Source organism: Podarcis tiliguerta, assembly GCF_965153285.1.
Source record: "Podarcis tiliguerta genome assembly, chromosome: 3".
Lineage (NCBI taxonomy): Eukaryota > Metazoa > Chordata > Lepidosauria > Squamata > Lacertidae > Podarcis > Podarcis tiliguerta.
The window spans coordinates 18,596,307-18,614,494 of NC_139536.1; the positions used below are offsets into that span (position 1 = coordinate 18,596,307).

Genomic DNA, 18,188 nt, shown 5'->3' on the forward strand with positions numbered 1-18,188 from the left:
CTGGCGAACCAGAGCAGCGCACGGAAACACCATTTACCTTCCTGCCGGAGCAGTACCTATTTATCTACTTGCACTTTGGCGTGCTTTCGAACTGCTAGGTTGGCCTGAGCAGGGACCGAGCAACGGGAGCTCACCCCGTCGCGGGGATTCAAACCGCCGACCTTCTGGTCAGCAAGGCCTAGGCTCTGTGGTTTAACCCAGAGTGCCACCCGCGTCCCGATACCAGAGGGTAGGTGCTCACAAAGCAAGCCAGTCTCTTTACCCCTTTTGCCGCTGGGGCCAAGGATGTTTAGTACATGCGTCCCCTGGAAACGTTTTGGAAAACTGTTCCAAAGAGCATGAACATGAGGAAAGGATCCCTGCTGGATTGGGCCAGAGGCCCATCCCTGCAGAACCCTGTTCTCACAGGGGGGAAACCAGCAAGCAGGATTCAGGCCCAAGAACGCTCTCCCCCCGTGTGGTTTCCAGCAGCCGGTATTCAGAAGCATTGCTTCCCCTTGACCAGGGGTCAGCAAACTTTTTCAGCAGGGGGCCGGTCCACTATCCCTCAGACCATGTGGGGGGCCGGACTATATTTTTTGGGGGGAGGGATGAACGAATTCCTATGCCCCACAAATAACTCAGAGATGCATTTTAAATAAAAGGAGACATTCTACTCATGTAAAAACACGCTGATTCCCGGACCGTCTGCAGGCCGGATTGAGAAGGCGATTGGGCTGGATCTGGCCCCCGGGCCTTAGTTTGCCTACCCATGCTCTTGACTATAGCCGGAGAGCAAAACCTTCATGGCTAGTAGCTTGCTATTTCAGAGAAGCATTGGGAAGGTAGCAACGTGTGCAGAACTGCGTCGGATCTCGCTGTGGGCATTTGGCAAATCTTCTATAAGGCGGACTCCGATAGCAGACCACATGTGTAAAGCTGGCTTTCCCCCCTTTGTGAATACCACTAAAACCAAGCGACATCCTCTCGCAAGAGGTTGGGCTTCCTCTCCGTGGGAACCAGGGTCTTGCGAAGGTCCGCGCCTCATTGTTGACCCTCTGCTTTTCCTCTCTACCCTGCAGGCCTACGAACTCTCCACCTTAACGGGCACTCAGGTGTTGCTGCTCGTGGCCAGCGAGACGGGCCATGTCTACACGTTCGCCACGCGGAAGCTACAGCCCATGATCACCAGCGAGACGGGGAAAGCGCTGATCCAGACATGCTTGAACTCTCCTGACTCTCCTCCTCGGTCAGACCCAACCACTGATCAGCGCATGAGCGCTACGGGCTTTGAGGAGACGGACCTCACTTATCAGGTGTCCGAGTCAGATAGCAGTGGAGAAACGAAGGTATAGACCCCCTCCCTTTTTCGTGCTGTGGAGGGCTTGGAGGAGGGGGGAATTATTCCCACAGGTCTCTGGGGAGGGAAGAAGCTTTGTCCTTGCAACCTTGCCTTCTACCTAGGAGAAGGTTTACCTGGGAGGACTACAGAGCACAGGTGGGCAGATTTCAGGCTTGTTGGGTGGGTCTACTGTGCGTGTGTGGGAGAGGAAGATGAACCTGTGTTGAGGGGGACTGAACATCTGCAGGAAGGAAGCCTGCTGTTCTAATCAATTGGCCTCCATGCTCCTTTTAGAACCTTGGATCTTCCAGGGTTCCGAGTCACATGGGGCGCTGGCTCAAGTAGCAAGAGACTCTGCCCGTCCAGCAGAGGTTCAAGCCTCCCACATGGAAAGAGCCACTCCCCCCTGCGTGTGTGAATGATTTGAGAACCTTCTAGATCAGGCCAGTGGCCCATCCAGTTCAGGATCCTCTTCTGGCCACCCAGGTGCCAGTGGGAAGCCTGCAAAAGCAGGACATGGGCACCAGCAACACAGCCCACCTGCAGTTCCTAGCAGCCAACGTTCAGAGGCATTTTGCTGCTGACCTCAGAGGCAGTGCCCAGCCATCATCGCTAGTAGCAGCCTTTATCCTCCATGAGATGGTCCAGTCCTCTTTGACCTGAAGGAGCATTTCCACCCACCCTGTCCATTCCAGACACTGAGGTCCAGCTCCGAGGGCCTTCTGGCGGTTCCCTCGTTGCAAGAACCAGGCAGAGGGCCTTCTCCATAGCGGCACCCTCTCTGTGGAACGCTCTCCCATCAGATGTCAAGGAAATAAACGACTATCTGACTTTTAGAAAACATCCGAAGGCAGCCCTGGTTAGGGAAGTTTTTAATGTTTGATGTTTTATCGTGTTTTTAATATTCTGTTGGGAGCCGCCAGGAGTAGCTGGGTCAGCTCAGTCAGATGGGCAGCATAGAAATAAATTATTATTATTATTAGGCCAATCAAGTTGGAGGGCATCCCTGCTTCATGTGGGAGTGAGTTCCATAGTTCAACCTTTTGCTGCACAAAGAAGTACTTTTTAAAACCTTGCAACATTCAGCTTCAATAGATGCCCACCAGTCCCCTTGTTGCAAGAGAGGGAGAAAACCATTCCTGTATGCTCTACCACCATGCCATGCATAATTTCATAAGCTTCCATCGCGACACCTCTTTACTTGCCTTTTCTCTAAACCAAAAAGTCCCAAACTCTGCAGCGCCTCCTCCTATAGGGGAGCTACACCCATGGAAGAAGGCTTAAGAGAATCAGACCCCTCCGTATTATTACTAGTCTTATTCTGGCTTCGGTGATCTGTGGTGTTGGCAGGGGACAAGTCTATGGGCCGAGCCTCCTTTTGGCTGTAAAGATTCCTATATAGCGTGACTCCTAGCATTCAGTTGTCTCTCCCTTACCTCCTCCTCCCTCCTTCCCCGGGACTTGAGTAGTTGTGCCCTGTCAACTCTGCTGGAGCTCTGCCGAAGTGGAAGCAGGGCTGAGCCTCGCCTTGCCCTCGGCAGCACGGTCCTGGATGGGAGATCCATGGGGTGGGTTGAGGGGGTGCAGAGCGACAGGTGCTGCTTGCCTCAACCCCCCCCCCCGCCCACCCCGTGCCCCTCGCCGAGGAGTCCTGCTTTTCGGTTATCTCTCCTTGGGCGTCTCTCTGCTCGCGCTCATTGATAAAAATTTGATTCTGCCTCCGTGGCCATATAAGGCCCGGTTTCCTTCCCCGGAGTCCCTGGCTGGGCCCCTCACATTCCTTATAAGCTGCAGCTGTCTCTTGCTTTGGTGCTGTTTTGGAAGGGGGCAGGGAGGACACGGGGAATTGAAGCACTTGGCTGAACAGACTATTCCTTCTCTCCCTCTCCCTCTCTCTGTCTCCAACCAGCTCCTCTGCTGGCTTAACTCACAGCTCGCTTCTCAGCAGCTATCAGCCGACAGCGCTGATAACGTGGGGCAATTGCTCCCCTTCCCCCAGGAAGCTTAAAAGGTCTTGGGCTTGCTATCTGTATGACTTTGCTTTTATATAGCACCTTCTCGAGGCACCAGAGTTCTTCATGCACATACACGCATCTCACAAAATACAGAGTTGTAGAATTGGAAAAGGGACTCCAGGGTCTTTTAGTCCAACCCCCCACAGTGCAGGAATCTCAACTGAAGCATCCATGACAGATCGAACCTCGGCTTAAAAACCTCCAACGATAGACAGTCCACAACTCCCGAGGGAGACTGTTCCACAGTCGAACAGCTCTTACTGTCCGAAAGTTCTTCCTGATGTTTAGTTGGAATCTCCTTTCTTGTAACTTGAAGCCACTGGTTCGAGTCCTACCCTCCAAAGGAGAAAACATGTTTGCTCCATCTTCCATTTGACAGCCCTTTAGATATTTGAAGATGGCTATCGTATCTTTTCTCTGTCTCCTCTTTCCCACGCTAAACATTCCCAACTCTTTCTCTCTCTCTATATATTTATTTATTAGGTTTTTTTAAACATATCATTTCCAACAATCACATAACTTAACTTCTTATCTTACACATTGTTTTAGACTTCCATCAACACCTCTGATGATTTTCCGTTCTTTATCACTTATTCTGCATTTCTTAATATATCTATTACTCTTAATTATCATCAACTAATAATTCTCATAGTCTTTCTTGCACTATTTCATATAGTTCTCCTTCTTGCAGTCCTACTAGCGTAATCTGTTTGTTACTATTACTTTTCAAATAGTTCGTATATTTACTCCAGTCTTCTAAGAATCTCTGGTCCCGCAGGTTTCAAATCCTTCCAGTTAATTTATCCAATTCTGCATAGCCCATCAATTTCATCCACCATTCTTCTTTCGTCAGTAATTCTTCTTGCTTCCATTTTTGTGCCAGTAGTATTCTTGCTGCCGAACATTCCCAACTCTCTCAACCGTTCCTCATAAAGCTTGGCTGCCTTCCTCTGCGCATGTTCCAGTATGTCAGTATCCTCCTGGACGCAGGGCTCCAGGTGTGGTCTGACCAAGTCAACAAGCCTCTGAACCTCACAACAATCCTTTAATGTCAGTGGCATTGTTGCTGTCCCCACCCCACCCACTCCAGTGCAGATGAAAAGGTTTGGGCTGAGAAGAGAGTGTTTTGCTTGATTCCACCTGGTGAGCTGAAGGTAAGATTCAGCCACAGATTTGCTTGATCTCTCCCTCTTTGCCACCAGGGTTTTGGAAGCCCCTTCCACCACACAGGGAGCTAGCTAGCTACCTTCTACTGAGTCAGGCTGTCGGTGCAGCTAGCTCAGCATTGTCAATGGCTCTCCAGGGTTTCAGGCAGGCCTTTCCCATCCCTCTCTGGAGGTGCCACGGTTTGAACCTTCTGCATGCAAGGCAGATGTCCTGCCACATAGGAGACTTGCCTAGGACCAGGTCAGACGGTTTTATCTTTCTCCCATTTTTGACTGCTCTGGTTGGCAGCTACCCTGCAAGTTCTCTGGCAGAGGCCTTTTCCATCATCTGTTGCCTGCTGATCTTTTTCACAGCAGGTGCCATTGGCCCATTTCACAGAATTGTAGAGTTGGTAGGGACCACGAGGGTCATCTAGTCCAACCCCCTGCAATGCAGGACTCTTTTGCCCAGTGTGAGGCTCAAACCCATGACCCTGAGATTAAGAGTTTCATGCTCTACCGACTGAGCTATCCCCCGGCTAAGTGTTGAATATTCTCAATCAGCAGAAGCTCTCCACAGATTGGAGCAGAGGTCTTTCCCATCACCTCCCGTCCGACCCTTTTAACTGGAGATGCCGGGTTTTAAACCTGCGGCCCTCTGCGTGAAAAAGCATGTGCTCTCTCCCACTGAGCTGTAGTCCATTTCCAACCTTGAGAAAATCCCTGGCTCCCATTTATTTCCTTTTTCCATATTTTGGAAGATACAGGAAATGAAGCTTCTGTAATAGCTTCCTCGGGTCACAAATCCGACCCCCGGTCCAATAGAGAGCGCAGCGGGCAACTGTATGAAGCAAAATACTCCTCTTGTGAAAACCAGCATTGCTTGAACTGCTTCCCTAGTGGTGCCATAGAGTGGGGTTTCCCAAACTTGGGTCTCCAACTGTGTTTTTTTTTTTGAGGGACTACGATTCCCATCATCCCTGACCCCTGTTCCTGCTAGCTACAGATGATGGGAGTTGTAGTTCAAAGACAACTGGAGACCCAAGTTTGGGAAACCCTAACCTAGAGAGACACCCTTGCCCAACCTTCACCAAGCTGGCTTGTGGTGTGTTTGTTTTATGGGGATCATAAGGACATTAGATGGAGACTTGCCGGTCAGAACAAAAGCCGATCAGTCCAGCATTTTGTTCTCACATTGGTTACCTTCGGTGCCTATGGGAATCTCACATGTAGGGCGTGAGGGCTCACTGTTGCCAGCAACTGGTACTTGGAGGCATCCTGCCATCCGCTAGTTGCCTCCTGAGAGATGGAGATATCCCCAGTTCCTAGATTTCTGCTTGGGGGCATTGGGGTTTTCCAATTAGCACAGCTCGGCAATGGAGGTGTGTTTCAGATTAGGTCATAATTTTTGCCTTTACAATTAGAGGGGGGGGGACCCCACTAAAACTTCTACATACAGAAAATAATGTACCCACACCCTCACTTTCCCACCCGTGTTCTAAGCTCCGGCCAGCATTTTAGAAGACTGACTGCAGAGGCTAGAACTATGGGCCTTATTGCTGCTCTTGACCTTTTGGAGAAAGGAAGAGGGATTTGAGGAAGCTTTTATTCCCTCTCTGCCTGTTACATAAGGAGCCAATTCCTGTACTTGTGCTCTTTGGAGAGCTTGTGTGTGTGTATGTGTGTGTGGCTGTTGACTGGCTACAATTTTTCGGACTGAATGGGTTTTTAGTTTTGGAACAGAATTCGTCTGTGCTCTTTCCAGTTGCCAGCAGTGCTTTTAACTTGAGGTGGTAGGATTTGAACTGGCAACCTCGCGTGTGCTCTGTCCCTGTGCTGCAGCCCCTTTTGTTGCTGTTTGGGTTTGAAGGAGAACCTGACAGATCAGAGTGGGCACTTCCTCATCCCAAGAGAGCCACATTCCTTTCTGGGTAACCTTCCAGTGTGGCCACAAGGAGCATTTCAGGGTTAATGGGGGCTGGGGCTGGGGAGAGTTCCAAGGGTCAGATAGAGAGGTCTGGAGGGCCACATTTGTTGTTTCCCGCCCATTTATATTTAATTAATTTTTTTTAAAAAAATCACATGCACTTTCCAGTACATGATATATATTTTCCCTTTTGTTTTGTCAACTCCCCATCCCATTTGCCATGGTATTATTTTTATTTCTCTTCCTTCCTGCATCCTATCTTCTCTCTCTTACACCATAACCATCATACAATAACCTCTCATTCTGTTGCTCATAGTTCAAATCCCGCTTGCAAAAATTCCTCTTGCTATCATGTTTCTTTAAATAGTCCAAGAAAGCCTTGCATTCTTCGACAAAACACAAGCATCATTAGGTTCTCTTATTTTAGCTGTTAGCGTTGCTGATTCCACATAGTCCTTCTGTGCTGGTCCCGAGGGTTAACCGTGTGGCAAGGTCTGGGTCCAGTCCGAGGTCGAGGGTACGGTATGGAGGCTGTCCGTCAAAGCTGAAGCTGGGTCCAAGGCAGGGAGTCGGATGAGGTCAGGAACTCTGGCAGAAGAGCAGGACAGGATGCAGGCAGGAACAGGCTACCAACAATGTTACTCCCGCAACCTGGGACTGGGGCTGGCTTTTATCTGCCCCGAGGCATAGGGCGGCCCTGGTCCACAGGTGACTCGACTCTCCTGGCCTGGAGGCGAGCACTCCTCCTGCGGGAACTTAGTTCCCTCCGCCTCTCTGCCCTGAGCCTCTGCAGCTCAGGAGAGGCTGGAGGGTTACCGGACCCAGAGGCAACCTCAGCTTCCCCTGACGGGGCTGAGAGTGAAGCACCTGCAGGCAATGGGTCCTCCATCACCTCAGGAGCCAGAGCAGACTCAGCTGGTGTCTGCACCTGAGGATCCAGCACAGGTGAGGACCCTTCAGGCTCAAGCCCCAGCCCCGGCTCAGCTGGTTCTGGAGGCGGGGACTCCTGTGCAGGCTGGGATTCCTCAGGTTCAGCCTCCGAGTCTGAATCCCAGACCATCACACCTTCACTTTAAGTATCCAGTCTTCTTTGGTGGGAACTACTTCTTTCCATTTTTGTGCATAAAGAATCCTAGCTGCTGTTGTTACATGCATAAACAGCTTCATCATCTTTTTTGGAACTTCAGTTCCTATATTCCCCATGGAGGGCCACCTTTAAGATGATGCTCTGGAGGTCCATCCCTCCTAAAACAGATGATGGGCCTGCCAAGGAACTAGTAAACTGAAATAAGAAGGCCGGAAGCTTTACTCAGGAAGGCGAATCGCTAGCCATCTGCATCTTTTCTGTGTCCACTTGTCTATAGATGCATGTTAGGTGTACCATTTTTGTGTTGTTGGGAGACATAGGTAAAGGGACCCCTGACCATTAGGTCCAGTTGTGGCCAACTCTGGGGTTGCGGCGCTCATCTCGCTTTATTTGCCGAGGGAGCCGCCGTACAGCTTCCAGGTCATGTGGCCAGCATGACTAAGCCGCTTCTGGTGAACAAGAGCAGCGCACGGAAACGCTGTTTACCTTCCCGCCGGAGCAGTACCTATTTATCTACTTGCACTTTGAGGTGCTTTTGAACGGCTAGGTTGGCAGGAGCAGGGACTGAGCAACGGGAGCTCACCCCGTCGCAGGGATTCGAACTGCCGACCTTCTGATCAGCAAGTCCTTGGCTCTGTGGTTTAACCCACAGCGCCACCGCGACATACTCCAGGACATAATAGCTCGAAACTGTGAGCGATACCCATGTTCCAATATATCTTACTTTATCTCACTGCATCCATTCAACCAGCTCACCTGGGTTCTGCCTCCTTCCCAAAATCCACCTATTGGGTGATGGTGCACAACTTGCCATGGAAACATTTTTCGCCACTCACATTCTGGCACACAAAATAACATAGCAACTGGAGACAGCAGCTTGGCAACGGGCAGCGTCTGCTGGAAGGTGGAGAAAGAGAAAAGTGGAAATTGAAGAGGGGGTTGAGCTTGAAACCCCAGTTCTATTTGACCTGAGGCTAGGGTTATAAGCATCTGCTGTGTATTATTACTGCATACATTGTTTTAAATCTAGGCTCTAGATTTAAAACGAAGTGTGCAAAGGATGCTTATGCTCTAGCTGCAACCTCATCCTAGGTCAAATGAAACGGAGGGTTTGAGATATATTCTGGAGAGAGCCATGGGTAGGAAATGGTAAAAGGACGTTTACAATCTCTGAAATCCTTATAACTAAACATTCACACCATACCAGTGAAAGTATGGGTAATGGTGGGAGAAAGTGGGAAACTATCCAGAAAGTTCCCAAAGATATACTGATCAGATATACTGTAGCCTTACATCAGCCTTGCAAATAAGCCTAAAAAAGGTACTAGCCTGCACAGATATTTACCAGCTTGCTACGGAGGAGTTTGGGGAAGCTCTGCTCTCCTTGTGGTGGCCTGCTGCATTTCTGTACAGTGGTTCCTCGGGTTAAGAACTTAATTTGTTCTGGAGGCCCGTTATTAACCTGAAACTGTTCTTAACCTGAAGCACCACTTTAGCTAATTGGGCCTCCCGCTGCTGCCGCGCCGCCGGAGCACAATTTCTGTTCTCATCCTGTAGCAAAGTTCTTAACCCGAGGTAATATTTCTGGGTTATCGGAGTCTGTAACCCGAAGCGTCTGTAACCCGAGGTACCACTGTACTAGGGACAGAGAAGGAACAGACCACTGCAGCCGTTCTTCTCTGTTATAAGTTTTCCAGTAGCACATAGAGCAAAATGTTTAATATGGATTATTTTGTTGCCTTCTGTAGCAAACGTAGGAAACAGAAACTGAGAAAGAAAAGGAAAAGAAACATATACTAAGAATTCTCAGTTATATGGTTCCATCTGCCATGGAAGCATTAGTCAAGGTTCCTGCATTGCAGGGGGTTGGACTAGATGATCCTCAGGGTCCCTTCCAACTCTACAATTATGGTCTTATAACATCAAAGCGAACCTGTTTATTTCTTTATTTAAATTTATCTGCCTCCCTTAACCGAGGGAACCACAGGACAGTTTATAGCATAAAAACACAAAAATATGTAACATAACAAACAAAACTATACCCTCCCAACAGTTTAAGAAGCCACAGATTGTTTAATTAGCCAAAGACCTGGGAGAAGAGGAATGTTTCTGCCTGGCACCTAAATATTTGTAACGAAGGTGCCAGGCTAGTCTCCCTGGGGAGATCATTCCACAAACGAGGAACCACCGCAGAAGAGGCTCGTTTAGCTCAGTTTATCTGCTCCAATATATAAGAACATAGGAATCATAATCCGTCAAGAAATCTAAAATATATTCAAAATTAAAACGGGGGGAGGGTTACAGTTAGTTCCACATAAATAAGTAATTCCGCAGGGTGGTCTTTTTCAGATGAATTCATTTATCATGCAATTAGTAAATGGCTGCCAAACAGCTTCAGAATCCTCAGGAGCAGCTTGGTTGTGTCCATTTTTCAGATTCCACTATAAATAAAAGCTTTTTTGTATCATGCGCCTGAAGTCAGACTGTGTGCATCCTTCTGAGGTCTGGGTAATAACCGAGTGCTCAGCTATCGTCATGATTTTTCCTTATTGCTTTCCGAAATATCAAACTTGGATTTTTGCAGAAATGTGAAATTTGTTGACAAAGAACCTAAATGAACCCTGCTGGATCAGGCCCATTCTGGGTGGCCCACAAGCAGGGCCTGAGAGAAACATCATTCTCCCCACTTCTGAATTCCCAGCAATTCAGAGAAATGTTGCCTATGGCGATGGAGGTAGGGACATAGCTAAGGAAGGCCGGAGGAGCAGGGAACACTAAGCTTGGTGTGTTGATGTGCAGGCAATGTTGGAGTCTTTGGAATATGTGTTAAACATTAGCAGACTGGGGGAGTAAGGCTGGAACTTGAGGAACATTGAGGTGAGCTGATATAGTTGGAAAAGGGGTTATAAGGAGCTCAGATCCTGAAAAAGGCTCCCAGAGATGATTTTCTAGTCATGAGTTCTTACGATATGCTTCATAAAAAGGTAAAGGTACCCCTGCCCATACGGGCCAGTCGTGTCCGACTCTAGGGTTGTGCTCCCATCTCACTTAAGAGGCCGGGGGCCAGCGCTGTCCGGAGACACTTCCGGGTCACGTGGCCAGCGTGACAAAGCTGCTCTGGCGAACCAGCGCAGCACACGGAAACGCCGTTTACCTTCCCGCTAGTAAGCGGAACCTATTTATCTACTTGGACTTAAGAGTGCTTTCGAACTGCTAGGTGGGCAGGAGCTGGGACTGAACGACGGGAGCTCACCCCGCCGCGGGGATTCGAACCGCCGACCATACGATCGGCAAGTCCTAGGCGCTGAGGTTTTACCCACAGCGCCACCCGCGTCCTTCATATCCTTCATATGCTTCATATCCTTTGAAAAAAAAAACTCCACAATACAGTTATACCTCGGGTTGAAGTTGCTTCAGGTTGAGCATTTTCAGGTTGCGCTCCGCGGCGACCTGGAAGTAACGGAACGCGTTACTTCGGGTTTCGTCGCTCGCGCATGCGCAGGCACTCAAAACGACACCACCTGCATGCGCAGAAGCGGCAAATCGTGACATGCGCAGGTGCAGGTTGCATTCTGCTCAGGATGCGAACGGGGCTCCGGAATGGTTCCCGTTCGCATCCAGAGGTACTACTGTAATGAGGACTAGAAACCTGGTGTGTTTATAAAGCAGAAGCTCTCTGCCTTGATACTATAACAATAATATAATAATTTATTATTTATACCCTGCCCATCTGGCTGGGTTTCCCCAGCCACTCCGGGTGGCTTCCAACCGAATATTAAAAACAATACAGCGTCAGACAACTGTATATGCCACCAGGCTTTATGGTAGAAGGGGGATGGTAGGGTTTGTTGCACAGCAGAATGAAGGCCTTCCAGACTTCTACTAAATCCTGGCCAGCCTTGTCTGTTTATCCTGCAGTTGTCCAAGCTGCAACAGCGTCAGCAATAGGAGTGCTGGAACTGGGTTCCGGTAGATGTGGTCAGAGGGCGAGTCACAGGCTACTGAAATGTAATAATAATAATAATAATTAATAATATATTTTTATTTATACCCCGCCCTCCCCAGCCAAGGCCGGGCTCAGAGCGGCTTACAAGCAATAATAAAAACAAGATGAATGATTACAACTTAAAAACAAAAGAAATACAACATTAAAATAATGGAACATTAAAATATTAAAATGTAGCCTCATCGCAGGAGGAGAAGGAAAAGAAAAAAGAAAGAGAGGGAGGGAGGGAATCAAATTGGCTCCAAGCCAAAGGCCAGGCAGAACAACTCTGTCTTACAGGCCCTGCGGAAAGAAATCAGATCCTGCAGGGCCCTGGTCTCATGAGGCAGAGCGTTCCACCAGGCCGGAGCCAGAGCTGAAAAGACCCTGGCTCTGGTTGAAGCCAATCTAACTTCCTTAGGGCCTGGGACCACTAGGGTGTTGCTATTTATGGACCTTGAGGCTCTCTGTGGGGCATACCGGGAGAGGCGGTCCCGTAGGTACAAGGGTCCTAGGCCGTGTACTCATATGAGAGAAGAAACCCCCCCAGCCTTAGAAACCCCAGTCCCAGTTCCTGATTCTATAGCAGCAGATGCTCAGATGATTACACCCACACCAGCCCCATTTCACTTCTTATGAAATGCTAACAGCTTTAGCTTTCCTGCTGAGAGGAGGAGAGGAATTAATGTTACTTTCCCCCCCAGTCAGTCATCCACAAAGAATCCTGCTGCTATGAGTTCTGTTCACATTTTCCTCCCCGATGTAAGGGATGCTACCATTTTCTTAATGCAGAAGTTGCTTCTTTGTGGTGGTGTTCTTTTGGGGCTGGTCCAGGGGGGCTCCACCAGATCCTTGCCCTTCCCCCCCCCCCCCGTGTTTTCTTCTTAAACTGGATTTTATTTTCGTTCTAGTTTGACTGGCTCGCTGGCCACGCTGTAAAGCACGGTGCTGCTGCGTGTGGGAGACCTCTGGCCCCTCACAGTTCTCAGGAGCTCAGAGATCGAAATGCGCATATGAATTAGCCCATGCAAATTTGTGCCATGTGTCTGTGAAATACCTAGCAACATCCCTGCTTCTGTGTAGGAAGTTTGATGAAAGCTGTGAGCAGATCATTGGATCTTTTGTCTCCTTTTTTTTGGGGGGGGGGGGAGAATACATATATGCATGCTCTTCAGCATGTGCAGAGAAGATCCATGTGCAAGCATCATGTGTGATGCGCCCTAATTTCCTTACAAAAAATTGCTGTTCGCTTAGAGGAGCAATCTTAAGATATAGGGCAGGCACCCCCAACCTGTGGCCCTCTAGATGTTTTGGCCTACAACTCCCATGGTCCCTAGCTAACAGGACCATTAGATTTCACTCCTTCTTGAAAACAAACAGTGTAGGCGATAGCCAGCTGGCTGCACAGCAATAAAACCCAACTACAGTGGTACCTTGGGTTACAGACGCTTCAGGTTAGAGACTCCGCTAACCCAGAAGTATTACCTCGGGTTAAGAACTTTGCTTCAGGATGAGAACAGAAATTGGATGGTGGCAGCACGGCAGCAGCAGGAGGCCCCATTAGCTAAAGTGGTACCTCAGGTTAAGAACAGTTTCAGGTTAAGAACAGACCTCTAGAACGAATTAAGTTCTTAACCCGAGGTACCACTGTATTAGAGTCAGTTTGTGGCCACTGCTATCGGAGTTCCCTCAAAAATGCAGTAAAAGAAGCTTTGGTTCCTGGTTTCCCTTTTAAAGAAAACGGGAGAACAGTACTGCAAAGTCTGGAGAAGTGGATAGGTTGCCTTCCCCAGCTTTTGATGCCTTGGTCTATGATTCACACTGGCTGGGGCTCATCAGAGTTTTAGGCAATATGATAAGAGCATCAGAATAGCCTGCTGATTTGGCCAGTGGTCCATCTTAGCCCAGCATCCTGTTCTCACAGCGGCCAGCCAGATCCCTGTGGGAAACCTGCAAACAGGACCCGAACTCCAACAGCATTCTCTGTGCCCCGTGGTTTCCAGCGACTGACATTCAGAAGCATTACTTCCTCCGCCTTTGATCCCAGACACGTAGTGGGTCCTGATCCACCAGTTGAAGACTATATAGGGCAGCCTTTTTCAGTCTTGGGTCCCAGGTGTTGTTGGACTACAACTCCCATCATCCCTAGCTAGCCGGTCCAGTGATTCGGGATGATGGGAGTTGTAGTCTAGCAATATCTTGGGGACCCAAGGCTGACAAAGGCTGCCCTATAGGGTAATACCGCTCAGCACTTAGAATCATAAAATTGTAGCATTTATTTGTATATAATTGTACAGTTGGAAGGGATACCCAAGGGCCATCTATTCCAACTGCCTGCAATGCAGGAATCTTTTTGGTCAATGTTGGACGTGAACACACAACTCTGAGGTTAAGCGTTTATCAATTGAACTATCCCAGGATTTGACTCAATTTGCTTAAAAGAGTTGGAAAGCTGTATGCTCTTAGGACAGGGGCAGAATGGTTAGTGTGGAGAAGTCCATTTTATTTTTTAAAAGGTTTCTAGTCCCTGTGACTACAAAGATAACTTGTGTTAGCAATTTCTGTGGCTGTGTTAGGAAAAACTAGGAAGGTGGCTGTATAAGATTTTCAGTGAATTGGGGTGGATCTTTGCTGTTCTTGCCCCTCCTGTTGTTGGCAAAACCAGAAAAAAATGGTTGGGGGTGTGAGAGAACATGCAAAGCTGCTTGGTTTGCATGATTTATCAGGCATGGCACAGAATTCACATTGCCTGTGCACACAGTTTAAATCCCTGGTAATTGATGATCTTGTATAGCAAGTCTGAAACCTTTGTCCTAACCCTGCGTTATTCCCCAGCAAGAACTGTGAGTACAGTTTCTCCTAAGCTCTTCAGGTCTCGTTCAGCAAGCCTGGCTCATTTCCATTAACATCCCAAGTGCCTCTCGCTCACTCGCATCTCCTGTTCTTAAATTAAATAGACCCTTTTTATTCCCCACTCGCCCAGCATGTTCTTCTGGATGAACAAATGATTTAGCATCGCCTATTTAGTTCCAGAAGCTATAAAGTAGTCTGTCATACCCTGGGGTCCCCAAATGATGTTAGACTGAAAGTCCCGTCATATCTGACCATTGGGCTTGCTGGTTGAGGATGATGGGGATTGTAGTCCCAACAACATCTAGGGATCTAAGACTGGAAAAGGCCCGTTCTGAACTGTACTTGTGGGGGTTGGTGGGATTAACACATGGGTAGGCAAACTAAGGCCTGGGGGCTAGATCTGGCCCTGTCGCCTTCTGAATCCAGCTCACGGACAGTCCAGAAATCAGCGTGTTTTTACATGAGTAGAATGTTTCCTTTTATTTAAAATGCATCTCTGGGTTATTTGTGGGGCATAGGAAATATGGGGCATAGGAAATATAGGCCGGCCCCCCACAAGGTCTGAGGGACAGTGGACCGGCCCCCTGCTGAAAAAGTTTGCTGACCCCTGGATTAGCATATCTGTTACATGCAAGCTTAAAAGGGTGCTAAAAGCCAGCATGGTTAAATAAAACATGGTGGATAAAGTGTGAGCCCCAAATCAGGCAGAACCAGCTTCAGATCCCTACGTAGCTATAAAAAAAGCTTATGTGGGGTGACCTTGGAACGTCCATTTTCAATTTTTCTCAGCCTGCCGTACCTAACAGAGGTGCTGTGACAACAAAATGAGAGAACCTCGCAAGTGTGTCACCCTGAGCTGCTGGGTGGAAGTGTAAAGTAGAATGTAATAAAGCGGGCACAGGCAAACTCGGCCCTCCAGGTGTTTTGGGACTACAGCTCCCATCATCCCTGGCCACTGGTTCTGTTAGCTAGGGATGATGGGAGTTGTAGTCCCAAAACATCTGGAGGGCCGAGTTTGCCTATGCCTGTAATAAAGGAATAAATGAAATGAAATAACAGTGGTGTTGTTTAAAAGAGCTGAGAACTGCATCCAAAGAACTGCAGGGTGCTAAGCAGCGGAAGCTTAAACCAGCTGGATTTGTAAATTACAGAGGCTCCTGCAAATGGTCTCCGTTAAAGTGTTCAGCACACGCCTTGCAAAGTCTTTGAGATCTGTCTAGTAACGGTTAAGGAGCAGCAGCCTCAGGTTTGAGTTTGGGGTTGCGCTGCAAACTTGGAACTCCGCTGAAAGATCTCCCAAGTGCAAATTTCTCCCCAGCCTGACTTGGCAGCTGATGCTGCAGAAGCTGCGGGTGCCTGCTAGATACTTGTAGACGGTCTGCTAGGAACAACATTCATTTTAGTCTCTCTTGTTTGTTTTCTTGCCCTCCTTACACAAGCTAAGTAAGGCCAAGGCATGTGTGGAGTGCTCTTTACCTGGGGTTGGGGGAACTTCAGAGGCTAGATGCAGAGTTCCTAAACTTGTGGGCCCTCCAGATGTTTTGCTGGACTTCAGCTCCCACCATCCTCAGCCAGTTTAGCCAATGGTCATGGATGATGGGCGTTGTAGTACCAATCTCTCTCGGGATCCAAGAAAGGCTGGTCAAGAGAGAGGGCTGACTTTCTTCATTCTGTACTATCTTCTAGTTTTCTTTTGGCAGGGAACTTTCTACGTGGCAAAGGGTTTAAAAATGGCGTCCACCCCCTGGGGTCCGAAGTGGTAGAGGCCATGCTGTCTCCTATTCCTATTGCATGTCTAGACTGGACCTTAGATTAGAAGTGAGGAACCTGTGGCTATGTTGCTAGACTGTAACTCCCCTTGTCCCTGCCTCTTGGCCCTATTGGTGGGGACTGAGGAGAGTTGAATTCCAACAACATGTCCCTCCCTCCAGCCTTAAATACAGACCCACTTCCCTCTGTTGCCTCCTAGCGACTGGCATTCAGTGGTCTTTCAGTTGTAAGTCGCTTTGGGCTGCCCTGGGCAAGATAAAGCAACAAATTTAATAACTAATAGTTTTGTCTCAATGCTTCTTTGTATTAATGCAAACCTTGGGATTTCCCCAAGCCAGCTGATGACTCCATCTTGGGTGTGTATGGAGCTATTTTGGCTACACAAGTGTCAGCACTCACAGCCTGAACATCGGACATTGAGGGGATGGTGATGATCAGAGGCGGTGTACTCTGAGGACTTTAACATGTATTTACTCTGCAGCGTGTTAGGGAATTTACCTTGCTATTTAGGAGGGGAAAAGTGTGTCCTGTGGTGCGAAAAATACGGTAGTGTGCCTGTTAAACTGCGCAGACTTAGTTTTGTTCCCCAATACCAGGACAGGCATGTTCCCGAACAACTTAGTTCAGAGGTAGAGAATAGGGCTGGGTGATACCTGGTTTTCAGCATCGTGATATATCACCAGCTAAACATTGCGATAGACTGATATATCGCAATGTCTGAAATAAGGATGGTGCTATGTGGAGGCATTGGCTGGCGTCACGGTTTCTCCCACATTGTGATTTTTGCATAACACACACACACACACACACACACACACACAAACCTCATGATCTGCAATATACTGCCAGGTCAAAATGTATGAAACCAATCTCACAATATGGACCACAAATGGGTTTTGGATGATATATTGATATAATGTATAGCCCAGCCCTAGTAAGGAACTTAGGGCCAACCAGAGGTGGTTGGACTGTTATGTCAGGCATTTAGGGGTGTTTATGAACAGTGTCAGGGACGCCGGTGGCACTGTGGGTTAAACCACAGAGCCTAGGACTTGCCGATCAGAAGGTCGGCGGTTCAAATCCCCACGACGGGGTAAACTCCCGTTGCTCGGTCCCTGCTCCAGCCAACCTAGCAGTTTGAAAGCACATCAAAGTGCAAGTAGATAAATAGGTACTGCTCTGGCGGGAAGGTAAACGGCATTTCCGTGCGCTGCTCTGGTTTGCCAGAAGCGGCTTAGTCATGCTGGCCACATGACCCGGAAGCTGTATGCCGGCTCCCTCAGCCAATAAAGCGAGATGAGCGCCGCAACCCCAGAGTCGGCCATGACTGGACCTAATGGTCAGGGGTCCCTTTACCTATGAACAGTGTTCTGGCCTGGTTCCTACTGTACCCGAAACCCCTTAATTCGCCCAGCGGTTTATGGTGTCCTGCTGCTGTGCTTCACAGGCAGTATTAAGGGCCCTTTCCGGTCAGAGGCCGTTAACTGATTAGGGCTTGGTAGTGACTTGAACATAGCAATCGGCACAGCCAACGAGAATCTGGGTCTTCATCCTGCGGGGTTTCAGGCTGAAACATTACTTATGAGGCATGCTATAAGTCTCAGCCCTGGACCTCCACTTCCCAACGGCACTATTCTCATGTGCAGTAATAGCACTGAGGCTGCGAGGTGGCTCATTCTCAAGGAGGGCTAGGCCTCTTTTGCGTTGTCCTGTGATGTTGTGAGGTGGTGTCCTCGGTTGCTATGCCTTTGCCTGCCCTGCTGACCCCCCTCCTAAGCACGCAAGGCTGCTAGTAGTTGTCTGGGTCTCTTCACGTGGCACTCGTCCCCTGACAAACGGAACAGCTGTGGGGCCGCTCCGTTGGAGCAAGGGGCTGGAATGTCCTGTGGCAGGTGTGAGAGGGGGGCCAATTCCCCTAAGGCTGCGGGGTGCGGTCTTGTGCCAGCCTGCCGCCTCGCTGCTATCCTGCCTTATCTAATTCTCCCCTTTTCTCAACCTGTGCAACCTGTTGTCACGTTTTGGCATGTTGGGAACTACCAAATCTTTTCCCTAAAGGTGCATGGCACACTTGTGCGGACTGACGCA

At 48.8% G+C, this 18,188-nt stretch overlaps 1 protein-coding gene across 2 annotated transcripts in view; it reads left to right on the forward strand.

Annotated features, from left to right (window-relative positions):
* SRF (serum response factor) overlaps positions 1–18,188 on the forward strand; it is a 69,627-nt gene that overhangs the window by 18,768 nt on the left and 32,671 nt on the right. For both annotated transcript variants that reach the window (XM_083433080.1, XM_083433081.1), the window contains exon 2: positions 1,062–1,328. In XM_083433080.1, the coding sequence (XP_083289206.1) occupies positions 1,062–1,328 (267 nt within the window). The remainder of the gene's footprint in view (positions 1–1,061; positions 1,329–18,188) is intronic.